Source organism: Schistocerca nitens, unplaced genomic scaffold (genome assembly GCF_023898315.1).
Source record: "Schistocerca nitens isolate TAMUIC-IGC-003100 unplaced genomic scaffold, iqSchNite1.1 HiC_scaffold_519, whole genome shotgun sequence".
NCBI lineage: Eukaryota > Metazoa > Arthropoda > Insecta > Orthoptera > Acrididae > Schistocerca > Schistocerca nitens.
The window spans coordinates 506,092-532,543 of NW_026046052.1; the positions used below are offsets into that span (position 1 = coordinate 506,092).

At 60.4% G+C, this 26,452-nt stretch overlaps 1 protein-coding gene across 1 annotated transcript; it reads right to left on the reverse strand.

Moving 5' to 3' along the window:
• Window positions 1–9,754: 9,754 nt before the first annotated feature.
• LOC126232512 (WAS/WASL-interacting protein family member 2-like) lies at window positions 9,755–19,042 on the reverse strand. The gene is made up of 2 exons (XM_049942759.1): window positions 18,597–19,042; window positions 9,755–10,481 (listed from the first exon to the last, which is right to left on the reverse strand). Exons 1-2 carry the CDS (start codon window positions 19,040–19,042, stop codon window positions 9,755–9,757), a joined length of 1,173 nt encoding a protein of 390 aa, XP_049798716.1.
• Window positions 19,043–26,452: the final 7,410 nt, after the last annotated feature.

Genomic DNA, 26,452 nt, shown 5'->3' on the forward strand with positions numbered 1-26,452 from the left:
GCGAGAGCAGCGAGCATCGTTTGAAGAAGGGTCGTCACGTCGCAGTCAGCAGCAGGGGGTTGACTGCCGGAGGGAGGCTGCAGACCAGCACCCGGACGGCGTCGCGGTGGTAACGCCGGAAAAGAGGTCGTCGACAGGTCCAACCCAGGAGCAGGAGCGGGGGCCTGGACCCCACCCCTGACGACATCGGCAGCCGTTGGGCGCTGCAGGACGTAGGCACGGCGCCGCTCCAACAGGGTAGGCGGCTGTGAGCGAGAGGCTGCTGCAGTCGGCGTAGACGCTGCGGTGTTCCCAGTAGTGCCGCGGGGTGAGCGACGTTTGGCGTTCAATGGTGGCAGTCCTCGCTGGCGGCGACTGGCCTCCTTGTGCTTCGGACAGGCACGGTAATTTGCCGTGTGGTTGCCGCCACATAGGCCACACTTAGCGGGCTCCTGCCGGGGGTGAGTGCAGGTCTTACTCTCATGACCACCGCCGCAGCGAACACACATAGCCGGCATGGTGCAATGGCGAGCTACATGATTGAAACCCTGGCAGCGATAACACTGCAGGACTCCACGTGACTTCCGAAGCTTCTCCACCGTCACGGCCAGGGCACAGAGCCTGGTCAGTTGGAAAATTTCACGATGGCGGTCCGTGTCTGGCAGTACGACGACACGCAGACCCGACTTCTTGTTCGTACCAGGGATCTTGTGGTAGTCCACGACGGTGGCGACGAAGCCAAGCTCCTCCAGCGACTCCTTCACATAGTCATTTTGAAGGGAGTTCAAAATTCCACGGATGACAACAGTCAGAACTGGTGGCCGCACCATCGGGAACGTATAACACGCGATGCCCTGGGCGCCAACCATATCCATGACTCGCATGTAGTCGTCAGTGTGAGTCAGCGTCAGCTTGAGCTTGTCCCCTCCGGCCTGCTTGGCGGTGAACGGCTGCTGGCAGTGCTGCTTAAGCCACTCGTACAACGTGCGGTAATCGTCAGGGTACTGCAAGACGATGGGCGGTATCCTCTGTTGCTGTGGTGGTGCAGGGCGTTGCTCCTGCGGCGGTGGCTCCGGCGGCGCGGCCGCTCCCGTCCCCTCGTCGCCTTCTTCCATAGCCTCAAAACGATTCTGCAGGGCGATCGCGTCATCAGCAACTTCCTGTCGATTTCGCGCCACTTTCTTCTTCGGAGGGCGCACAAACCCTTCCTCGTCGACGTGCGATGTTGAAGGACGTTGGCGTCCTTTGCCACTCACGCGTCTGCCACTCCGACGCAGGTTGGAAATAAACTCCCGCTCCGCATCTTCGTCGACCGACGCATCCGTAGAGTATTCCGCCGCAAAGTCCAGTTCACGTGCCGTGGTCGTCAACAGATCATTACCCGTCCTCCTTTGCCGTGTCGTCATCGGTGGAGTGACTGACGAGGCCGGCGGTGGGGCAAGCCCCACCGCACGGCGGTCAGTCCCCTCCTCAGCGCAGCTAACGTGATCCGAACGCATCGACATCCCCGTAGCGAATGGTAGCAAGCGCGGGAGGCGCGGCGCGGCGGCGCGCAGAGTGGCGGCCGCTCTCTCGGCCGTCCGCGCCCGCCCGCGACACTGGCTGGGCCTGGCGGCGCGGCGGCTATTCTCTGCCGCCGTGCTTGCCGCCTGCCGCTCTCGCTCTCGCTCTCGTGTGTGTACGCGCGTCGTCGAAATAATGGCAGATCAGGCGGCTACGAACGAGACTGCTGCGGCACCCGCCGCCACCGGCACGACGAAGAAGGCCAAGTCTGCGGCGTCTGCGAAGAAGCCGCGCGCCAAGCCTGCGCACCCGCGCACCTCTGAGATGGTGACGGCCGCCATCAAGAGTCTGAAGGAGCGCGGCGGCTCGTCGCTGCAGGCGATCAAGAAGTACATTGCCGCGCACTACAAGCTGGACGCGGAGAAGCTGGCGCCCTTTATCAAGAAGTACCTCAAGTCGGCCGTCGTGGCTGGCGAGCTGGTGCAGACGAAGGGGAAGGGCGCGTCCGGCTCTTTCAAGCTTGCCGGCGCCGGCGGCGGGGCGGCCGAGGGCGGCAAGGCCCGTGCCGGCGGTGCGAAGAAGAAGCGCGCCGCTCCGGCCAGCAAGGAGAAGAAGGGCGCCCGTGCGGCCGGCGCAAAGAAGGCTGGTGGCGTGAAGGCGGCGACCGGTCGGAAGGCGGGCGCCGCCAAGAAGGCGTCTGCGGCGTCGGCGGCTCCCGCGGGTGCGAAGAAGGCGGCTGCGGCCAAGCCGGCCAAGGCCAAGTCGCCGTCGAAGGCGAAGAAGGCCGCGAAGGTTCCGACGAAGAAGCCGAAGGCGCCGCGCCCGAAGAAGGCGACGACGCCGTCTAAGGCGAAGGCTTCGCCCAAGAAGAAGAAGTGAAGTTAAAGTAAAGAAAGGAAAGGGGAAGGAAGGGAAGGGCTGGCGCTTGACCCCGTCGTCCCCCACCCCCCTCCCCCGCGTCGTCTAGTGGCGCGCGATGGCACGGCTGCGCGCGGCCCAAAACGGCCCTTCTCAGGGCCATCAGAGGACGTCGGGAAGGCGTTGATTGTCGTGCTTGGCGCGTTGTGTTGTCTTGTTTGGGTGGCCGTGCGTGCATGCGCCGGGGTGTGTGTGTGTGTGTGTGTGTGTGGGGTTGGTTGGTGTTTGTGTGGCGTTTCTGTATGACCCTTGTGGGTACTGTGTGCGTGCCGTGGTGGTTGGATTGTGGGGCCGGTGGCGGTAGGCGGCGGCGCGCGGTAGCGGAGCGGTTGTGGCCGTTTTGTTTTGTGTTTTGTATTTTGTGCGGCGGCCGACGGTTGGTTTCTCATGTTTCTGGAGACTCTGTTTGTTTGCTTGCTTTGCGGATGGCGCGTCTTGTTTGTTATGTGTGTGTCCTCTCTGTGTGAAAGGGGGACGGGGACGTTGAGACGTGGAAGTGGCCGGCGGGAATTGGGAAGGCGCGGTGGCGCCTCGGAGACGGCGGCGGCCAGCCACCCGTGGTGACGTCGTCCGGCTGTTTGTTTGTGTGTATTTGAAGGGGTGGGGTGGGATGACGTCGATTGTGATTGTTGGCGAGAGCGGCTGTGTACGGGAGGGAGGGTGGGGAATTGTGGTGGTTGTTTTAACGGGGCTAGAGAGAGAGGCTGGGCGGCAAGACCGACAAAAGTTTTGCTCGCGACGGAGAGATGTTAGTGGCCCTGAAAAGGGCCGTTTTTTTTGTGTTGCGCGCGTGCGGTGCCGTGCCGCGGCTAAGCGGTTTAGGCGCGCTCGCCGCGGATGCGGCGCGCGAGCTGGATGTCCTTGGGCATGATGGTGACGCGCTTGGCGTGGATTGCGCACAGGTTGGTGTCTTCGAAGAGGCCGACGAGGTAGGCCTCGCTGGCCTCCTGCAGGGCCATGACTGCGGAGCTCTGGAAGCGCAGGTCGGTCTTGAAGTCCTGGGCGATCTCGCGCACTAGGCGCTGGAACGGCAGCTTGCGGATGAGCAGCTCTGTGCTCTTCTGGTAGCGCCTGATTTCTCGCAGGGCGACGGTGCCCGGCCTGTAGCGGTGGGGCTTCTTGACGCCGCCGGTGGCGGGCGCGCTCTTCCTCGCCGCCTTGGTGGCGAGCTGTTTGCGCGGCGCCTTTCCGCCGGTGGACTTGCGGGCCGTTTGCTTTGTGCGGGCCATAGCGGTTAGCGGTGCGTGCGGTAGCGAAGCGTCCGGTGCTGCCTTGACAACGGGCCCGCGCGGGCCCGTGCTGCGCTTATATGCCCTCGGTGCGCGTGGTGGGGGGAGGGCGGGCCAGAGTCTATATAGGGGGGCGGCGCGCGCTCACGGCGCACCGTAGCCGACTCGCTAGCGCCGGGTGAGGAGCTGCCGCTTGTGCTTTTTTTGTTGCTTGAGGAGGAGGAAGAATGACAGGCCGCGGCAAGGGAGGAAAGGGGCTGGGCAAGGGTGGCGCCAAGCGGCACCGCAAGGTGTTGCGCGACAACATCCAGGGCATCACGAAGCCCGCCATCCGCCGCCTGGCTCGCAGGGGCGGCGTGAAGCGCATCTCTGGTCTGATCTACGAGGAGACCCGCGGAGTGCTGAAGGTGTTCCTGGAGAACGTGATCCGCGACGCGGTGACGTACACTGAGCACGCCAAGCGCAAGACTGTGACGGCCATGGACGTGGTGTACGCCCTGAAGAGGCAGGGGCGCACCCTGTACGGTTTCGGCGGTTAGGCAGGCAGCCGGTGTGCTGTGCTGTGGCCTTCCCGCGGCCGTGCCGTTGCCCGTGCTTGGTGGGAGAGACGAAAAACGGCCCTTTTCAGGGCCACCACACTGTTCGGAAATTGAAAAGTGCGAAAGGGTCTGTGTTGCCTGCCTGCCTCTGTGTGTGTGTGTTTGTTGTTGTTGTTGTTGTTGTTGTGCGCCTCTGTTGCTTTGCGTGCGTGCGTTCCGTTTGGAGTTTCGACGTGACGTGTGTGATGATGGATGCGGGAGGGCGCGGCTGAGTCCGGTGTGTGCGTGGTTTGTTTGTGGCGCGGGCCGGATCATCGATCGGATCAGCTGTTTGGTTTGGTTTGGTTTGTCCTGTGCCTGTGTGTTTGGAGAGCGCGCGCGGCGGCCCGCGTGTCGTCCGTCGTCGGGCCGTTACGCGCTCTTTTAATTATGAACATATTAACAATGATCACATCACATTATTGGTGTATTGATGTCGTTGTCGTTGTTTGGAACGCGACTGTGCGTGCGTGGAGGGGTGCAGAAAAAATGTGTGTGTGTTCGGCCACACGGGCTGTGGACAAGATGGCGGACGTGCGCCGGCGCTGTGGACGTTGTTGTAAAGTGCGGCGAGGACGACGGAAACTTTGCTTTGGACGTAGGTTTGTGTGGTGGCCCTGAAAAGGGCCGATTGTTGTGAGGCGAGCCGGCAAGGCAAAGGCGCGTTTGCGTTTGCGTGCAGGGAGCACGCAAGCGCAGCGCCGCGGTCCCTGTTTAGGCCTTCTTCTCGGTCTTCTTTGGCAGCAGGACGGCCTGGATGTTGGGCAGGACACCACCCTGTGCGATGGTGACGCCCGACAAGAGCTTGTTGAGCTCCTCGTCGTTGCGGATGGCGAGCTGCAGGTGGCGCGGGATGATGCGCGTCTTCTTGTTGTCGCGGGCCGCGTTTCCGGCCAGCTCGAGCACCTCAGCCGCGAGGTACTCCATGACGGCGGCGAGGTAGACGGGCGCCCCGGCGCCGACGCGCTCGGCGTAGTTTCCCTTGCGCAGGAGGCGGTGGATTCTGCCGACCGGGAACTGGAGCCCAGCCCTGCTTGAGCGGGACTTTGACTTGCCCTTGACTTTGCCTCCCTTTCCGCGTCCGGACATGGCGTTTGGCTAGTGGCGTAAGCGCTAAACACGTAACCGTAACGGTGCGAGCCGCAGCGAGTCGAGCAGCGGAGTGCGTGCGTGTGCCGGCGGCGGCGGGGTGGGGGTCCCTTTATGGGCTCGGGTGCGGCGGCCGGTTGCGCGCGCGCCCCATTGGTCGGCGGCCGCAACAGGGCGAGCTGGTAAAGGTGCGGTGTTGCGGTAGCGGCGGGTGCCACTGTGTGGGGAGACGCTGACTAGAGCGGAGCGCTTGCTGCCTGTTGTTGTACGTTCGAGATGCCGCCCAAGACTAGCGGGAAGGCCGCCAAGAAGGCCGGCAAGGCGCAGAAGAACATTTCGAAGGGCGACAAGAAGAAGAAGCGCAAGAGGAAGGAGAGCTATGCCATCTACATCTACAAGGTGCTGAAGCAGGTGCACCCCGACACGGGCATCTCGTCGAAGGCGATGAGCATCATGAACAGCTTCGTGAACGACATTTTCGAGCGCATTGCGGCCGAGGCGTCTCGCCTGGCGCACTACAACAAGCGCTCGACCATCACGTCCCGCGAGATCCAGACGGCTGTGCGGCTCTTGCTGCCTGGCGAGCTGGCCAAGCACGCCGTGAGCGAGGGCACGAAGGCGGTGACCAAGTACACGAGCTCCAAGTAAGGAGGAGGTTGTTACTTCGGCTCTTGGAAGGAAGGAAGGAAGGAAGGAAGGAAGGAAGGAAGGAAGCTCCCTCCGTTGCGAGAGCGGCAAAACGGCCCTTTTCAGGGCCACCAAATTGCCTTTGCGGGAAGAGCGGAATTGTTTGTGTGTGTGTGAGTGAGTGAGTGAGTGAGTGAGTGAGAGGGGCGGCATAGCTACCCGGTTTGGTTGGTTGCGAGGCAGCTGGTGGTGCTGCTGTGCCGTGGTGGTGTGGTCTCGAATGTGGTTGTGGTTGTGGTTACTGGGGTACGGCCGCGAGGGTTTGGTTGCCGCCGGTGTGACGTGGAATGCGTGCACGAGTCTTGGCGTGGTTGTTTGTCGACACACAGATAGATCGATAGGAGGTGTTGGTGCTGTCTGTGGCGCTGATTCATGTCTTTGTCTCCGTCTGCCCGGTTAGTCACGTGACTGCAATTGAAAGTCCTCGCGATTGATTGATTGTTGGATGTCACCGTTACGGCCGTCTGTTGTCACATCATACATGATGGCGAGGGTGAAATGTTGTGTTGCCGTCGACTATTCCCTTTGCTGTACGGCGCGTTGGTGTGTGTGTGTTGGTGACGTTTTAAATGGACGTGTCGTACTATCATCCATTACGAAGTCGCCAAGAAATGTACGGGCGGGTGGGGTAGGCGACACGCACGGTGGTGTACCTATTTGGCCCTTGATTTGATGATAGCCGTTTCTGCAGTTTGACTGATGATTGATTGGACTGTTGTGCGCACGCACGTCATTCACGGTGCACGTGTGTTCGGTTGAGTACAGTAAGCGTGAGGCTAGACGACGACGGTCGTTGTTTGTTGTTATGGGCGTACACGCGTTTCGTTGGTCTGTGTCCCCCGGTGTGAAATGGCAGGTGTGTCGGTGATGTGATCCGATCCGGCGGCTCTGAGTAACTGTCAATATCGGCGCGGTACACCGGCGTCATGGCAACGTGTCGGTGTTCACACCAGTCGCACTGTGGCACCGTCGGCGCCGCGAACGGTGACGAAAGGCTGACCTTTGATCGGTCGAGTGTCGTGTCTGGGCAGAACGTGTGGAATGAGCAAAACTGTTGGGGACGGAAACAATGGTGGAGGAGGGGAACGGAAAGTAATAAAACAAACAAAATGGAGAAGCAATCACCGGAAAACGAAGCAGGGAAAAACGGAGAGGCGCTGTCTATAGCAACGGAACGTTCCCGTGCATTGCAGCCGCACTGAAAGGCGTTTACGGCGCGGCTGCAGGTGTCGGCCGTGGTGACGGCTGAATTGCATTGCCTTCCCGGATGAAACGTTCGCCGACATGGCTCGGAGGAGGAATCTATGAGAATGCGTTGCCCTTGCCTGCCGTTTCGTGTGCCCTCCTGTTGTGTACGCTGTTGTTGTCCGGTGTAGCGAAGGGTGTGTATGTAGGGGTGTGTGTGTGTTTAGTGGGGAATTGGAAGGTCGATAGCTGCCGTCACGGTCAAGATAACGCAGTCAAAGGTGTCGCGAAAAAGTGTGTTAGCCGTGGTTGGTTGGTTCGTGTGTTTTAAAGAGAATGGACGAGAGAGAGAAAGTAGGTGGAGAGTGCGTTGCGTGTTGCCTAACTGCGTCCGCGAATATGGCAGTAGTTGGTGGTGGGCGTGCCCTTGCATGTGGCCCGGAAGGCGTGTCCGTTTCGCGGTAGTGGCACCGCTGCTGGCATATTCGGGAGATGGGAGGGGCGCGAAAGGAGAAAGGAGACGCGGAGGCTTTTAAAGACGGGGAGGGCGCGTGTGGGTGGCTCGCGCTGCGCTCGGCGGTTGTGTTTGTGCAACAAATGTGTTGCCGGGAGGGGACCGTTGTTGTGGTGCGGTTGTAGCCTCAGACGCGGCCGGCAGTGAACGTGAGACGACGGATGCGGGCCGGGGCGGCGCATGTCGCCGGTGCCATGCCTTTTAAGAGCCGCGTGGTCGGGGGTGTGCGCACCGTGTGTCGTGTTGCGAGACAGCATCATTTGTGCTGCGTGGCGTGGCGTGGCGTGGGGGCGAGGAGAGCGAGCCGCGCGGTGTGCTTGTGCGCCGGAGAATGGCACACTGCGCCTGCCCGTTGAGGAGGCCGATGGCCGTGGTGTGGTGGAAATGGAGCGCGTCGGACGTGCACCAATGAGAAAGAGAAACAAAGCGGCGACAACGAACGAAAGGGGGAGGGAGGCCATTGTGTCACATGCGGCGGTGGGAGGAAAAAAAAAAAAACAAACAAACAAACAAACAAGAAACGAAGACGTAAGAAAGAGGAGAAACAACAAAGAGAATGAGTCGTGCGTTCGCGAGGGGGGGTGCGCGTGTAACTCCGGTACGCGCAGTGCCGGAGCCCAACGGCTGTGTCGTCGACGCCAGTGCTTGTCGGCCGAATGGGTGCGGGAATAGAGGCAGCGTCGGCACGGAGAAGCAAGCAAGAAGGAAGGACGCACGCGCGCTGCGGCGTTTGGCGCGGTTTGCGGCTGGCGCCTTTGGTGGCAACGGCCGGGACAAGCAGCGGTGTATGGTGGTGTGCGGGGCGGACAGGGGCGGCGGCGGTGGTGGACTGGGAGGAGGCGAGGCGGCGCCGACGGTGGCGTGTGGTACGGCGAAAACGGGACGGACGGACGGCGGATGTTGGAGAGGCGCCGCGCACGCAGACACATGGAAGGAAGGAAGGAACGAACGCAAGGGAACAAATGGAGGGGGCGAATGTGGAGATGCGGGCAGGCGGTGGTGTTTGTGGGCATGTGGTGGGGAGAAGGGCGGGGGCGGGAGGACAGAGGCGAGGCGACTGCGTGCTTGCTCGCTCGCTCGCGTGTCTTTTGTTTTTGTGTTTGTTTTTCCATCGTTTGGTCGCCTTGGAGCCTGTCGGTCCCGTCCGTGTGTGGCCACGCTTCGGGTGCGTGTATGTTTGTACGTTTCGTTTGTTCGTCTTCTGCAGCAGAGGCGGTGCGCGGCAGTGGGAACGCCTGCCTGGCGGCTGGGACGGCCAGCAAATGCGGTTGGATGGGCGGCCACAGCACCGCACCTGTGCCCAAGGAGGCGACGCTGGCGGCGGGGCCCCCTCGGATGCGGCCGGCTGGGGGCTGTGTGCGCTGCCGCTGCCGCTGCCGCCGCCGCCGCCGCCGCCGCCGCCGCCGCCGCCGCCGCCGCCGCCGCCGGTGCTGGTGCTGGTGCTGGTGCAGCAGCAACAACGACGAACAACGAGTAAGCAAGAAGAGGACGAAGCGGATGGCTGGTGGGTGAGTGCATTTATTTAGGCGGTCGACAAGGCAGTGCGTGATGTGGCGTTGTGACGGGGGTTTGCTCACGTGGCCTCGTTTGTGTTGATGCGCAGGAAGATGAGATGCGGGCAGACGCAGACGCGTACAGAGAGACGAGCCCGGTCTGCAGCAGGATGTGTGGCGCGGCGCGCCGAGTGCAGAGCAGCGCGCGCCGCCTGGGCCGGGCTGGGCCCGCCCGGCGGCGGGCCGCGCTGTTGTCGCGGACGTGAGCGCCCCCTGGCGGGTGGTCGGAGGCGGCGCGGTGGACGTGTGTCCGGTTGGCCAGTGCACATTGCGAGTGGCTGGCTGGCGGTCGGCGGCGAGACGGGAGAGGAGGTATGTGTCGCGGGCGCCTTTGCTGCGCTGCGTCGTTGCGTGCCTGGGCGTGCGCCTGTCGACTGTGTGTGACTGTGTTGGGCGTTGTGCCACGTACGTGTGTGCTCGGCCGAAGGCGTCGGAAGAAAAAGAGAGAGAGAGACGGGCGGGAAAGTGGGTCGGTGTGCGTGCGTCGCCCGTGATGCGATGATGTCGCGTCATGTCATGTCATGTCTTTGCGAAACGGCTGCCGAGAGGTGTGTGGTGGCGAGCGGGAATGTGCGTTTGGTGGTTGCCGGCCGGCCGGCAGTTGTTGGTGGTTCCTCCTGTGTGGTTGTTTGTGCTGCTTTGATGGCAACGTGGAAGGACGCCGGTTTTTCCGTGCCTTGCGTGTGGTTGTGTCGACGGTGACTGGTTGGGGGTGTGCGCCGATGCACGTGCCATGTTGTTATGTTTGGGTCGTGAGTGTGTTTTTGGCTGTGTTGTTGTGTACGGGAAGGGGGAGAGAGGAGGAGGCGGCGGCGGCGGCGGCGGCGGCGGGGGTGATAGTGCGTGCAGTAGTGCCGTTGCGACGGGCGTCGGGTGGAGCCGTGCGTAGTGGCGGAAAGGTGTAGGTTGCGGGAAGCGAGCCCGTCGCGTGTCGTCGTCGACGACGGGGTCGCGTGCGCTGTGAATCGAGAGTGGCGGGAAAGGGGCAGCGTGCCGCTGTGTCGTGGTCGTTAGCAGAGGCCTGTGTGCCTGTCCGTTTGTTTTCTGTCGGACGCTTGGTGCGAGGTGTTTGTTTTGTTTTGTTGCCGCCGCCGCGGTTGTTTTTGTTTGTCGGCTGTGCTGTGTCGGTGGGTCGGCGAGCTGTTTTGCGGTGCGTGAATGTGTTGGTGCAAAAGTGGCGGCGGCGTCATGGCTGCGACCGCGACGAGCCGCGGGCGCGCCATTGATGATGTTGAACACAGAGCGGCTGTGTGCAATGGGAGGCCTTGTGTACGGGTAGCGGTGTTGTCGTACGTGCATCCGGCCCGGTGCGGAAAGCGCCGTTGCGGTTGCGGGTTGCCTCTGGTCGCGACGTGTGGTGCTCGGCTTTGTGGGTTTTTTTGGTGCCCCTTTGGCCGGTGGGTGGTGTTTGTTGTTTTGTGTGTGTGTGTGTGTGTGTGTGTGTGGTCGGTCTCTTTGGCGCTCGGTATATATCTGCCTCCTGCTCGGTCTTGTTGTCGACGTCGTCTGTAGTTTTTTGCGGCTTGCCGACGACCGACCGACCGAACTACTACCTACCTGTGACAGCTACGTGTGGCGCCCGAAGGTGAACGTAACGTGACCTCGGCGCCCTTAGCCTAACCTAAGATGTCCGGCCGTAAGGTAGGTGCGGCCACCTGACGCCTCACGTCCGAACGCTTAACCTAACTTTGACGCCTAACCTAACTTTAACCCTTAACCTAACCCACGTCCACCTAACGTAACCTAACCTAACCCAAGCGACGCCAACCCTAACCTAAGGTGTTGTACACTGCGAATGTCGAAGGCATGTTATAGTCTTAGGTGGAGAGCACTACACGCAACAAGCGGCTACACGGGTAGCAGGGGTTGTGTGGCGTGGGCTGGGCGGTTTTGTTAGGTTAGATGGCCTTGGGCAAGTACAGAAAGGGGGCAACAGCAGCCTCAACGGGTGCGGGGACCAAGCAGCAATCGGTATCGTTTGTTAATTGTCAACTGTCGAAGCTGCGTTGGTACAGTACCGGAACCGCAAGCGCTGACAGAGAAAGCACCGAAGCTCTGCAATCGTGATAAGGTACAGAAAGCTGGCTGACGCCAGGGATAAATTCTGCCGAAATTGTCACAAAGGTACAGACGGTGTTTTAGAAAGGCTCGATTGCATGCAACCGGTGGTGGTGTGTTCGTCGCTGTTTGAGTAGTAGTTTTGATCCTGTAGTGAAGTAGAGGTGGATGGTTCCTGTGAAATATTGTGGGTGGAGGTTACACCCAACAACCGAGCTAGGTTTAATAATAATTGGCTCCTTTGACCGACCTCCCGACGCAGCAGCATTAGTGGCAGAACAACGGAGAGACGGATTTTGGAAACACATTTCACATACATTTTCCTCAGCATGTTAGGGTCTTAGGTGGAGATTTCAATTTACCCGATATAGACTGGGACACTCAGATGATGTTCAGGACGGGTGGTAGGGGGACAGAGAGCATCGAGTGACATTATACTGAGTGCACTGTCCGAAAATCACCTCGAGCAAAATGAACAGAGAACCGACTCGTGGAGATAACATCGTGGACCTACGGATGACAAACAGACCCGAACGTGTTTCGACTCTGTATGTGCAGAACAGGGACGCAGTGATCATAAGGCCGTTGCAGGGAGGACGGTGTATCTATCTGTTTTGGCTAGCAAGAGTAATAGAAGGCAGATTTGCAGACGACCCGACAGATGAAAAGGCAAATGCCTGTTCCGACACTGACAATGTTGAGTGTTCATGGAGAAAGTGCAAGGCAATGGTAAAAATGCGTTTTTAGACAGGTACGTGCCGAGTGTCGAACTGTGAGGGATGGGAAAAAAAACCCACCGTGGTATACTACAACAACAACGTTAGGAAACTGTTGCGAAAGCAAAGAGAGCTTCACCCAAAGTTTAAACGCAGCCAAAACCTCCGAGACAAACAGAAGCTAAACGATGTCCAAAGTGTGAGCGTAAGGAGGGCTATGCGTGAAGCGTTCAGTGAATTCGAAAGTAGAACAAACCCTATGTACCGACGTTGACAGAAAATGCTAGGACGTTCCGGTCTTGCGTTGAATCAGTAAGTGGCTCGAAACAGCATATCCAGACACTCCGGCATGGTGATGGCATTGAAACAGAGGATGACACGCGTAAAGCTGTGAAATACCTAAACACCTGTTTCCAAAGCTGTTTCACAGAGGACGGACCGCACTGCAGTTCCGTCTCTAAATGCTCGCACGAACGAGAAACCGGCTGACATCGAAATAAGTGTCCAAGGAGGAATGGGAAAGTCCGCCGGACCCGACGGGATTACCAATTCGCGATTCCTACACAGGGTACGCGAAACAACCTGCCCCCCTTCTAACAGCCGTGTACCGCAAGTCTCTGGAGAGGAAGGGAGGGTTCCAAATGATTGGAAAAGAGCACAGGTAGTCCCAGTCGTCGAGCAGATGCGCAAAAACCATAGACCCATATCTCTGACGTCGATGTGTTGTAGAACATGTTGTTTGCTCGAGTATCATGTCGTTTGTGGAAACTCCAGAGTCTACTATGTAGGAATCCATGTTGGATTCCGGAAACAGCGATCGTGTGTGAGACCCCCAGCTCGCTTTATTTGCGCATGAGACCCAGAAAATATGAGATACAGGCTCCCAGGTGGATGCCATTGTCGTTGACGTCCGGAAGGCGTTCGATACAGCTCCGCACCGTCGCCTGATAAACGACGTAAGAGTCTACAGAATATCAGACCAACTGTGTGGCTGGATTGACGAGATGTTAGCAGACGGAACACAGCATGTTGTTATCAATGGAGAGACAGACGTCTACAGACGTTAAAGTAACCCCTGGCGTGCCACGGGGGAGTGTTATGGGACCATTGCTTTTCACAATTCATATCATATAAATGAGCTAGTAGATAGTGCCGGACGTTCCATGCGTCGTTTCGCGGATGATGTGCTGTATGTAGTATACAGAGAGGTTGCAGGACGATCGGCAGCGGATAGGCACCCGGTGCAGGGAGTGGCAACTGTCCCCTTAACATAGACAAATGTGATGTATTGCGAATATACAGAAAGAAGGATCGTTTATTGTATGATTGATTATATGATAGCGGGACAAACACTGGTAGCTGTGACGTCTGTAAAATATGTATCTGGGAGTATGCGTGCGGAATGATTTGGAAGTGGAATGATGATCAGATAAAAGTAATTGTTGGTAAGGCGGGTACCAGGTTGAGATGCACTGGGAGAATGCTTAGCAAAAATGTAGTCCATCAACAAAGGAGGTGGCTTACAAAAACACGCGTTCGACCGACCCATACGTGAGTGTTGCCCACCAGTGTGGGATGCGTAGCAGGTCGGGTTGACGGAGGAGATAGAGAAAGGTCCAACGTTTCGTCACAGGGTTATGTGGTAACCGTGATAGTTAAGTGGCAGACTCTGCAAGGGAGGCGCTCTCTGCATCGCGGTGTAGCTTGCTCGCCAGGTTTTCGAGAGGGTGCGTTTCCGGATGAGGTATCGAATATATTGCTTCCCCGTACGTATATACCTCCCGAGGAGATCCCGAATGTAGTAAAAGTAGAGAGATTCGAGCGCGCACGGAGGCTTTCAGACAGTCGTTGTTCCCGCGAACCATACGCGACTGGAACGGCAAAGGGAGGCAATGACGACAGTGGCACGTAACGTAAAAAGTGCCCTCCGCCACACACCGTTGGGTGGCTTGCGGCGTATAAATGTAGGAGGTCGGCTGTCGTGTGTGCTTGGAGGCAGATTCGGTGTGTCTGTAGTTGCGGACGGCGGTCAGCCCCCCTCGCGTAAGCGGCGAGGGGCGGCGGCGCTCGGTTGGCCGGTGCCGATGTTGCGCAGGCGGCGCCCGTTTTGTTTGCGGCGGGCAATTTTGTGAGAAAGGGGCGCGAATGTTGGCGGGCGAGGTGGCCCGACGGCTGCGGGCCGATCGGGAAACGGTGGGAGGGCGATGGGGCGGCGGAGGTGCGTTTGCACGGCCGGCATCGCCGCACGCCTCCGCTTGTGTGGCTGTGGCGGCGGCCGCGCTGGCCGGGCTGGCGCGGCGACGGTGTGGCACTTTTGCCGAAGGTTTGGCCATTGTGGCGGGTCGTCGGCTGGGGCTGTGGGGGCGGCATGTGGGCGGGGGCGGCGATTCTCGGCGGGCCGAGCCAGGCTGTAGCGCGCGGTAGCTGCAGTTTGGCCGTGGTTTGCGGCGCTGCCGTGGCGACTGGTTGGCGACTGTGGTGTGGCCGTGTGTAGCCCCATCCTCGGTGGTTTGAACGGCGCGGGTGGTTGCGGCGCAGGTTTGGGGCTGGTCCGCACAGGCTGTCGGACGTTGGGCGGTAGCAAGCGCTCCAGTCCACTATCATCTAACTTCATCAAGTGGGAGTAATGTAGCATGTACCCGAAGGCATTTACTACACCGTCTGAGGAACGGAAAAGAGAAACATCAGGATTTTCTTTATTGTCATCTAAGGATGTGGTGGTGGAAACAGACTATCATGGGGAACTGAAGTTTCTGAAAGTTGCAACTGCTGTCGCTAGCGACGGAGCAGCGCAACGGGCCTCTGATAGAGGTCACGGTCATCTACAGGCGCCCCAAGGTTCCTGAGAAGGGGATTATCCGAAGCAGCAGCCGTGGCATACATCTTCTGGGCGATGGCTTGAAAGCGAGCGAGGACTTCCTGTTCATGGGCAGCTTCGTGAAGATATCGCGCCGGAAACTGGGGATGCACGTGGAAAATCCGGCGAAGAGCCTTATTCTGCTGCTGTTGTAGGCGATGGAGGTGTCGGTGCGCCGCATTTCCCCAAGCAGCACAGGCATAGTCCATCACAGGACGCACAAACATCCGGTAGATGAGGAGCCCATTATTGACGGAGAGCGCGGAGTGCTCGTTCAGCAGGGGATAAAGCGCCCCCAGCCGCTGCTCAACCTTCCGGCGAACTTCTAGCACCTGCTGCTGCCAGATGAGTTGGCGGTCCATCACAACGCCGAGGTAGGTGGCTGTCGGCGTCCAGGGGATGACCTCGCCGAATAACTGGAGTTGTTGATCGTGTGGCGGGGTCCTCTTGCGCGTGAAGACCACGGCTTGGCTCTTCTGAGCGTTGAACCGGACACGCCAAAGAGTCGCCCACGCTTCGAGGGCGGCGCACGCGTCCTGGAGACGTCGATACATGGCTTGAGGCCACCGGCTGCGGGTGAAGATCGCTGTGTCATCGGCGTACATCGCGCGCTCCACCCGGGGAGAGGTAGGAAGATCGGCCGTATACAGAGAGTACAGGGTCGGACCGAGGACCGAGCCCTGCGGGACGCCGGCGGCAATGGGTCGGAGCGTCGACGTCGAGTCGTCAATGCGGACCACAAAGGTGCGGCCCCGCAGATAGCTATCCAGAAGGCAGATGAAGGACCGCGGAAATCCGTGCATATGGAGCTTCCACAGCAGCCCGGAGTGCCACACGCTGTCGAAAGCCTTGGTGACATCGAGGAAAATGGCGCCACAATACTCCTGATTGTTGAAGGCCGTGGTGATCGCTTCAACAACGCGGACGAGCTGCTGCGTAGAGGAGTGGCCACCCCGGAAACCAAACTGTTCCGGAGGTAACAGGCGACGACGGTCCATGATGATCTTGAGCCGGTGAAGGAGAAGCCGCTCGAAAATCTTGCTGAGCTGCGGAAGCAAGCTGATGGGCCGGTAGTTGTTAGGATTCTTCCGGTCCTTACCCGGCTTGGGTATGGCGACAACAACAGCATGCTTCCAGGCAGCCGGATAGGTACAAGTCACTAGTATGGCAGTAAATAGGCGGGCCAGATAGGCAAAAGCAGCAGGAGGCAGTTCCTTGAGCGCCTTCCCAGGAACGTCGTCGGCACCAGGAGCCTTGTTAGCGGCCATCGCCCGGATGCAGGAGGTCACCTCATCGGTCGTGAAGACTGGCAGATGGTCGTCGTCACGGTGGTCGGCGGAGAGGTAGGCCTCGAGGCCACGGTCCACATCATGAACGAACTGGGCGTCCACAGGATCGTCGAGAGGGACGAAGTTCGCCTGAAACACATCAGCAAGGGCGTTTGCCTTAGCCACAGGGGTATAGGCGACACCAGTCGGCGAGTCCAGAGGAGGCAGAGCGTGCTTCCGCTTGGTGAAGAAGCGAACCGCGTCCCACGCGTGGGGATCCGGAGTGAACGACGCCAGCTTCTGAGCCCACTGCTCGTTCTTGTGAGCGCTGATGGCGGCTTTGATGTCACGGCGGAGGAGGTTGACACGCCGCTTCAGAAGGGGGTCGCGGGTGAGGCGCCATTCCTTGCTGAGGCGATTCCGCACGCGGATGAGATCCAGAATGTCGGCCGGGAGTCCCGGGCGCCGGGGAAGCGTGCCCCGGGACGGCGGTGTGGATCGCAGCAGGGCGGAGTGGACGTCATCAGCGAAGGCAGCGACGTCAGCATCGACGTCGTGGATGTCGGCGTCAAGACGCGGCCGCACACGAGCGAGGACGTCCGCGCGGTAGGCAGTCCAATCAGTGCGCCGAAGGTGAAGGCGAGGCGAGGCGACGGCGGGATCAACAGCGAGATTGAAGAGGACCGGCAGATGGTTTGAGTTCAACTCATGGACGACGTCAGCCGTCAGGAATTGATGCAGGCCTTTTGTGACGGCGAAGTCCAGGACGTCCGGCGTGCCGCGGGATGGGTAGCAGGTCGGCTCCTCCGGCCCGCAAGCGTAAGCACCAACCCTGTCGATGACCTGATGAAATTGGCGGCCGCTGTGGGTGGTGTGCAGAGAATTCCACGCCGCATGTTTTGCGTTGAAGTCGCCGGCTAAAAAGAGCTTCCCCGGGAGACGGAGCAGCGCATAGGCGTCGTCCAAGTCCAGCAGGTAGCGTGGAGGACGGTAGACGGAGACGAAGGTGACCACCCCCGCCGAGGTCACCACGGCCACAGCTGTCGCCTCCATCTGTCGTAACGGTGGCGTGGGTACGACATAGTGGCGAATGTTCCGCTTGATGTAGATCGCGGTGCCGCCACCGCGGGTGGGGCGGTCGTAGCGATAGCACTTGTAGTTTGCGATGTTGGCCCGTAGACCCGCCTTCAGGTGCGTCTCCGTCACGAGGAAGATGTCAATGTTGTGGGCTGCAAGGAAGTGCTTGACTTCCAGGAGATCGCGGAAAAGTCCGTCTGCGTTGTATGTGGAAATACGGAGTTCCTCGATGCGTCGCACCCTATCCATGATGCTGGGGAGCGTCACTGGTGGTGTGAAGAACGCTTCGGATCGTAGATTCTACGGTGGCAGCAAGTGTGGCGGGCAACGCCTGGATGGCGCGGCTCATCTCGGTGACCGCCGTCATCATGGTTTGGAGGAGGGTGAAGAGGTCGTGGGAGTCGACACCCGGCTGCTGGCTGTCCTGCGGAGTGAGGTCGACGGGACGGCGGCGGCGCAACGGCGGAAAGGCGGCGGGGCCTTCGGGAACGTCCGTCGGAGCAGCAGAGGACGCAGGGGCGTCTCTGCGGATGACGTACGGTGCAGCAAGTGGACGTTGCCAGGCGTTAGGAGGGCGAGATTGCGAGAGTGAGTCCCGTCCCTGCTGCTGGGCCCCCGCGTGGCGGAAGCTGGCAGGAGTGCTGCTGACGACAGCGGTCCTACGGCGGCGATCCCTGGCGGTGAGCGGGGGAAGCCCTCGTTGCCGGCGGCTGGCCTCCTTGTGCTTAGGACACGACCTGAAGTTGGCGGGGTGTTGTCCGCCACACAGGCCGCACTTCGCAGGTTGTTCCCGAGGTACTTGGCATTGCCGACTGTCATGGGCGCCGCCGCACTTGACGCAAACAAAAGGCATCGTACAACCACGGGCAACATGGTTGAAGCCTTGGCACCTGTAGCATTGCGTTACCCCACGTGACTTGCGGAGCGTTTCGGCAGACATGACAAGTCCGCAAAGGCGGGTGACGTTGAAAATCTTCCGATGGTCAGGCGTATCAGGAAGGATGACGATTCTGAGGCCCGACCGACGGTTAGTGCCCGGTATTTTGTGGTAATCCACGATCGTGGCGGCAAAGCCGAGGTCTTCCAGTTCTTCTTTGACCCAGTCGTTAGGGAGGGACTCAAGAATCCCCCGAAGAATCACCTTCAAGGTCGGCGGCCGAACGACCGGAAAAGTATAATTCGGGATGCCTTGCGAACCAAGGAAGTCCATAACGGTGGAGTAGTCGTCGAGGGTGGTGACAGAAAGCTTCAGCTTGTCGCCGCCCGTCTGGCGCGCGGTGAAAGGCTGCGTCAGGTGCTGCTTCAACCACTCGTAAAATTCCTTATAGGACGAGGGAAGCTGCAGCACGATCGGTGGAATACGCTTCTGCTGTTGCGGTGGCGGCTGTTGCTGCTGCGCCTGGTGCTGGAGAGTGGGCGGAGCCGCATCGTCAGCGTCTTCAGGGATGTCATCGAATCGGTTGTGCACCGGAATATCCGTCGCCTGCGGCTGAGCTTGCGCCGCCCGCGCTTGACGCTTCTTCGGCGGTCTGCGGAAGCCATCATCCGGCACATCGGCAGCGCGCGAACCACTATCAGTGCCCCTCTTCTTCCGAGAAGCCGCCGTCGACGGTGTCTGCCTCAGGACGACGTCGTCGTCGATGGAAGTATCGGAGAAATCGGCCAAATCGAGGTCCATAGTCGAAGCCGGGTCCGTCATAATCGTGTTCCTCTCTGCCATAGCTCTGGTCGTCATAGATGGGGGGCCGGATGGGGCCGCCGACGGGGCAAGCCCCGCCGGACGGCGATCCGCCACACCCGTCGCTCCGCGCACGTCCGTCTGCTGCGACATCTCGCACTCGAATGGTAGCAAGCGCGGGAGGCGCGGCGCGGCGGCGCGCAGAGTGGCGGCCGCTCTCTCGGCCGTCCGCGCCCGCCCGCGACACTGGCTGGGCCTGGCGGCGCGGCGGCTATTCTCTGCCGCCGTGCTTGCCGCCTGCCGCTCTCGCTCTCGCTCTCGTGTGTGTACGCGCGTCGTCGAAATAATGGCAGATCAGGCGGCTACGAACGAGACTGCTGCGGCACCCGCCGCCACCGGCACGACGAAGAAGGCCAAGTCTGCGGCGTCTGCGAAGAAGCCGCGCGCCAAGCCTGCGCACCCGCGCACCTCTGAGATGGTGACGGCCGCCATCAAGAGTCTGAAGGAGCGCGGCGGCTCGTCGCTGCAGGCGATCAAGAAGTACATTGCCGCGCACTACAAGCTGGACGCGGAGAAGCTGGCGCCCTTTATCAAGAAGTACCTCAAGTCGGCCGTCGTGGCTGGCGAGCTGGTGCAGACGAAGGGGAAGGGCGCGTCCGGCTCTTTCAAGCTTGCCGGCGCCGGCGGCGGGGCGGCCGAGGGCGGCAAGGCCCGTGCCGGCGGTGCGAAGAAGAAGCGCGCCGCTCCGGCCAGCAAGGAGAAGAAGGGCGCCCGTGCGGCCGGCGCAAAGAAGGCTGGTGGCGTGAAGGCGGCGACCGGTCGGAAGGCGGGCGCCGCCAAGAAGGCGTCTGCGGCGTCGGCGGCTCCCGCGGGTGCGAAGAAGGCGGCTGCGGCCAAGCCGGCCAAGGCCAAGTCGCCGTCGAAGGCGAAGAAGGCCGCGAAGGTTCCGACGAAGAAGCCGAAGGCGCCGCGCCCGAAGAAGGCGACGACGCCGTCTAAGGCGAAGGCTTCGCCCAAGAAGAAGAAGTGAAGTTAAAGTAAAGAAAGGAAAGGGGAAGGAAGGGAAGGGCTGGCGCTTGACCCCGTCGTCCCCCACCCCCCTCCCCCGCGTCGTCTAGTGGCGCGCGATGGCACGGCTGCGCGCGGCCCAAAACGGCCCTTCTCAGGGCCATCAGAGGACGTCGGGAAGGCGTTGATTGTCGTGCTTGGCGCGTTGTGTTGTCTTGTTTGGGTGGCCGTGCGTGCATGCGCCGGGGTGTGTGTGTGTGTGTGTGTGTGTGGGGTTGGTTGGTGTTTGTGTGGCGTTTCTGTATGACCCTTGTGGGTACTGTGTGCGTGCCGTGGTGGTTGGATTGTGGGGCCGGTGGCGGTAGGCGGCGGCGCGCGGTAGCGGAGCGGTTGTGGCCGTTTTGTTTTGTGTTTTGTATTTTGTGCGGCGGCCGACGGTTGGTTTCTCATGTTTCTGGAGACTCTGTTTGTTTGCTTGCTTTGCGGATGGCGCGTCTTGTTTGTTATGTGTGTGTCCTCTCTGTGTGAAAGGGGGACGGGGACGTTGAGACGTGGAAGTGGCCGGCGGGAATTGGGAAGGCGCGGTGGCGCCTCGGAGACGGCGGCGGCCAGCCACCCGTGGTGACGTCGTCCGGCTGTTTGTTTGTGTGTATTTGAAGGGGTGGGGTGGGATGACGTCGATTGTGATTGTTGGCGAGAGCGGCTGTGTACGGGAGGGAGGGTGGGGAATTGTGGTGGTTGTTTTAACGGGGCTAGAGAGAGAGGCTGGGCGGCAAGACCGACAAAAGTTTTGCTCGCGACGGAGAGATGTTAGTGGCCCTGAAAAGGGCCGTTTTTTTTGTGTTGCGCGCGTGCGGTGCCGTGCCGCGGCTAAGCGGTTTAGGCGCGCTCGCCGCGGATGCGGCGCGCGAGCTGGATGTCCTTGGGCATGATGGTGACGCGCTTGGCGTGGATTGCGCACAGGTTGGTGTCTTCGAAGAGGCCGACGAGGTAGGCCTCGCTGGCCTCCTGCAGGGCCATGACTGCGGAGCTCTGGAAGCGCAGGTCGGTCTTGAAGTCCTGGGCGATCTCGCGCACTAGGCGCTGGAACGGCAGCTTGCGGATGAGCAGCTCTGTGCTCTTCTGGTAGCGCCTGATTTCTCGCAGGGCGACGGTGCCCGGCCTGTAGCGGTGGGGCTTCTTGACGCCGCCGGTGGCGGGCGCGCTCTTCCTCGCCGCCTTGGTGGCGAGCTGTTTGCGCGGCGCCTTTCCGCCGGTGGACTTGCGGGCCGTTTGCTTTGTGCGGGCCATAGCGGTTAGCGGTGCGTGCGGTAGCGAAGCGTCCGGTGCTGCCTTGACAACGGGCCCGCGCGGGCCCGTGCTGCGCTTATATGCCCTCGGTGCGCGTGGTGGGGGGAGGGCGGGCCAGAGTCTATATAGGGGGGCGGCGCGCGCTCACGGCGCACCGTAGCCGACTCGCTAGCGCCGGGTGAGGAGCTGCCGCTTGTGCTTTTTTTGTTGCTTGAGGAGGAGGAAGAATGACAGGCCGCGGCAAGGGAGGAAAGGGGCTGGGCAAGGGTGGCGCCAAGCGGCACCGCAAGGTGTTGCGCGACAACATCCAGGGCATCACGAAGCCCGCCATCCGCCGCCTGGCTCGCAGGGGCGGCGTGAAGCGCATCTCTGGTCTGATCTACGAGGAGACCCGCGGAGTGCTGAAGGTGTTCCTGGAGAACGTGATCCGCGACGCGGTGACGTACACTGAGCACGCCAAGCGCAAGACTGTGACGGCCATGGACGTGGTGTACGCCCTGAAGAGGCAGGGGCGCACCCTGTACGGTTTCGGCGGTTAGGCAGGCAGCCGGTGTGCTGTGCTGTGGCCTTCCCGCGGCCGTGCCGTTGCCCGTGCTTGGTGGGAGAGACGAAAAACGGCCCTTTTCAGGGCCACCACACTGTTCGGAAATTGAAAAGTGCGAAAGGGTCTGTGTTGCCTGCCTGCCTCTGTGTGTGTGTGTTTGTTGTTGTTGTTGTTGTTGTTGTGCGCCTCTGTTGCTTTGCGTGCGTGCGTTCCGTTTGGAGTTTCGACGTGACGTGTGTGATGATGGATGCGGGAGGGCGCGGCTGAGTCCGGTGTGTGCGTGGTTTGTTTGTGGCGCGGGCCGGATCATCGATCGGATCAGCTGTTTGGTTTGGTTTGGTTTGTCCTGTGCCTGTGTGTTTGGAGAGCGCGCGCGGCGGCCCGCGTGTCGTCCGTCGTCGGGCCGTTACGCGCTCTTTTAATTATGAACATATTAACAATGATCACATCACATTATTGGTGTATTGATGTCGTTGTCGTTGTTTGGAACGCGACTGTGCGTGCGTGGAGGGGTGCAGAAAAAATGTGTGTGTGTTCGGCCACACGGGCTGTGGACAAGATGGCGGACGTGCGCCGGCGCTGTGGACGTTGTTGTAAAGTGCGGCGAGGACGACGGAAACTTTGCTTTGGACGTAGGTTTGTGTGGTGGCCCTGAAAAGGGCCGATTGTTGTGAGGCGAGCCGGCAAGGCAAAGGCGCGTTTGCGTTTGCGTGCAGGGAGCACGCAAGCGCAGCGCCGCGGTCCCTGTTTAGGCCTTCTTCTCGGTCTTCTTTGGCAGCAGGACGGCCTGGATGTTGGGCAGGACACCACCCTGTGCGATGGTGACGCCCGACAAGAGCTTGTTGAGCTCCTCGTCGTTGCGGATGGCGAGCTGCAGGTGGCGCGGGATGATGCGCGTCTTCTTGTTGTCGCGGGCCGCGTTTCCGGCCAGCTCGAGCACCTCAGCCGCGAGGTACTCCATGACGGCGGCGAGGTAGACGGGCGCCCCGGCGCCGACGCGCTCGGCGTAGTTTCCCTTGCGCAGGAGGCGGTGGATTCTGCCGACCGGGAACTGGAGCCCAGCCCTGCTTGAGCGGGACTTTGACTTGCCCTTGACTTTGCCTCCCTTTCCGCGTCCGGACATGGCGTTTGGCTAGTGGCGTAAGCGCTAAACACGTAACCGTAACGGTGCGAGCCGCAGCGAGTCGAGCAGCGGAGTGCGTGCGTGTGCCGGCGGCGGCGGGGTGGGGGTCCCTTTATGGGCTCGGGTGCGGCGGCCGGTTGCGCGCGCGCCCCATTGGTCGGCGGCCGCAACAGGGCGAGCTGGTAAAGGTGCGGTGTTGCGGTAGCGGCGGGTGCCACTGTGTGGGGAGACGCTGACTAGAGCGGAGCGCTTGCTGCCTGTTGTTGTACGTTCGAGATGCCGCCCAAGACTAGCGGGAAGGCCGCCAAGAAGGCCGGCAAGGCGCAGAAGAACATTTCGAAGGGCGACAAGAAGAAGAAGCGCAAGAGGAAGGAGAGCTATGCCATCTACATCTACAAGGTGCTGAAGCAGGTGCACCCCGACACGGGCATCTCGTCGAAGGCGATGAGCATCATGAACAGCTTCGTGAACGACATTTTCGAGCGCATTGCGGCCGAGGCGTCTCGCCTGGCGCACTACAACAAGCGCTCGACCATCACGTCCCGCGAGATCCAGACGGCTGTGCGGCTCTTGCTGCCTGGCGAGCTGGCCAAGCACGCCGTGAGCGAGGGCACGAAGGCGGTGACCAAGTACACGAGCTCCAAGTAAGGAGGAGGTTGTTACTTCGGCTCTTGGAAGGAAGGAAGGAAGGAAGGAAGGAAGGAAGGAAGGAAGCTCCCTCCGTTGCGAGAGCGGCAAAACGGCCCTTTTCAGGGCCACCAAATTGCCTTTGCGGGAAGAGCGGAATTGTTTGTGTGTGTGTGAGTGAGTGAGTGAGTGAGTGAGTGAGAGGGGCGGCATAGCTACCCGGTTTGGTTGGTTGCGAGGCAGCTGGTGGTGCTGCTGTGCCGTGGTGGTGTGGTCTCGAATGTGGTTGTGGTTGTGGTTACTGGGGTACGGCCGCGAGGGTTTGGTTGCCGCCGGTGTGACGTGGAATGCGTGCACGAGTCTTGGCGTGGTTGTTTGTCGACACACAGATAGATCGATAGGAGGTGTTGGTGCTGTCTGTGGCGCTGATTCATGTCTTTGTCTCCGTCTGCCCGGTTAGTCACGTGACTGCAATTGAAAGTCCTCGCGATTGATTGATTGTTGGATGTCACCGTTACGGCCGTCTGTTGTCACATCATACATGATGGCGAGGGTGAAATGTTGTGTTGCCGTCGACTATTCCCTTTGCTGTACGGCGCGTTGGTGTGTGTGTGTTGGTGACGTTTTAAATGGACGTGTCGTACTATCATCCATTACGAAGTCGCCAAGAAATGTACGGGCGGGTGGGGTAGGCGACACGCACGGTGGTGTACCTATTTGGCCCTTGATTTGATGATAGCCGTTTCTGCAGTTTGACTGATGATTGATTGGACTGTTGTGCGCACGCACGTCATTCACGGTGCACGTGTGTTCGGTTGAGTACAGTAAGCGTGAGGCTAGACGACGACGGTCGTTGTTTGTTGTTATGGGCGTACACGCGTTTCGTTGGTCTGTGTCCCCCGGTGTGAAATGGCAGGTGTGTCGGTGATGTGATCCGATCCGGCGGCTCTGAGTAACTGTCAATATCGGCGCGGTACACCGGCGTCATGGCAACGTGTCGGTGTTCACACCAGTCGCACTGTGGCACCGTCGGCGCCGCGAACGGTGACGAAAGGCTGACCTTTGATCGGTCGAGTGTCGTGTCTGGGCAGAACGTGTGGAATGAGCAAAACTGTTGGGGACGGAAACAATGGTGGAGGAGGGGAACGGAAAGTAATAAAACAAACAAAATGGAGAAGCAATCACCGGAAAACGAAGCAGGGAAAAACGGAGAGGCGCTGTCTATAGCAACGGAACGTTCCCGTGCATTGCAGCCGCACTGAAAGGCGTTTACGGCGCGGCTGCAGGTGTCGGCCGTGGTGACGGCTGAATTGCATTGCCTTCCCGGATGAAACGTTCGCCGACATGGCTCGGAGGAGGAATCTATGAGAATGCGTTGCCCTTGCCTGCCGTTTCGTGTGCCCTCCTGTTGTGTACGCTGTTGTTGTCCGGTGTAGCGAAGGGTGTGTATGTAGGGGTGTGTGTGTGTTTAGTGGGGAATTGGAAGGTCGATAGCTGCCGTCACGGTCAAGATAACGCAGTCAAAGGTGTCGCGAAAAAGTGTGTTAGCCGTGGTTGGTTGGTTCGTGTGTTTTAAAGAGAATGGACGAGAGAGAGAAAGTAGGTGGAGAGTGCGTTGCGTGTTGCCTAACTGCGTCCGCGAATATGGCAGTAGTTGGTGGTGGGCGTGCCCTTGCATGTGGCCCGGAAGGCGTGTCCGTTTCGCGGTAGTGGCACCGCTGCTGGCATATTCGGGAGATGGGAGGGGCGCGAAAGGAGAAAGGAGACGCGGAGGCTTTTAAAGACGGGGAGGGCGCGTGTGGGTGGCTCGCGCTGCGCTCGGCGGTTGTGTTTGTGCAACAAATGTGTTGCCGGGAGGGGACCGTTGTTGTGGTGCGGTTGTAGCCTCAGACGCGGCCGGCAGTGAACGTGAGACGACGGATGCGGGCCGGGGCGGCGCATGTCGCCGGTGCCATGCCTTTTAAGAGCCGCGTGGTCGGGGGTGTGCGCACCGTGTGTCGTGTTGCGAGACAGCATCATTTGTGCTGCGTGGCGTGGCGTGGCGTGGGGGCGAGGAGAGCGAGCCGCGCGGTGTGCTTGTGCGCCGGAGAATGGCACACTGCGCCTGCCCGTTGAGGAGGCCGATGGCCGTGGTGTGGTGGAAATGGAGCGCGTCGGACGTGCACCAATGAGAAAGAGAAACAAAGCGGCGACAACGAACGAAAGGGGGAGGGAGGCCATTGTGTCACATGCGGCGGTGGGAGGAAAAAAAAAAAAACAAACAAACAAACAAACAAGAAACGAAGACGTAAGAAAGAGGAGAAACAACAAAGAGAATGAGTCGTGCGTTCGCGAGGGGGGGTGCGCGTGTAACTCCGGTACGCGCAGTGCCGGAGCCCAACGGCTGTGTCGTCGACGCCAGTGCTTGTCGGCCGAATGGGTGCGGGAATAGAGGCAGCGTCGGCACGGAGAAGCAAGCAAGAAGGAAGGACGCACGCGCGCTGCGGCGTTTGGCGCGGTTTGCGGCTGGCGCCTTTGGTGGCAACGGCCGGGACAAGCAGCGGTGTATGGTGGTGTGCGGGGCGGACAGGGGCGGCGGCGGTGGTGGACTGGGAGGAGGCGAGGCGGCGCCGACGGTGGCGTGTGGTACGGCGAAAACGGGACGGACGGACGGCGGATGTTGGAGAGGCGCCGCGCACGCAGACACATGGAAGGAAGGAAGGAACGAACGCAAGGGAACAAATGGAGGGGGCGAATGTGGAGATGCGGGCAGGCGGTGGTGTTTGTGGGCATGTGGTGGGGAGAAGGGCGGGGGCGGGAGGACAGAGGCGAGGCGACTGCGTGCTTGCTCGCTCGCTCGCGTGTCTTTTGTTTTTGTGTTTGTTTTTCCATCGTTTGGTCGCCTTGGAGCCTGTCGGTCCCGTCCGTGTGTGGCCACGCTTCGGGTGCGTGTATGTTTGTACGTTTCGTTTGTTCGTCTTCTGCAGCAGAG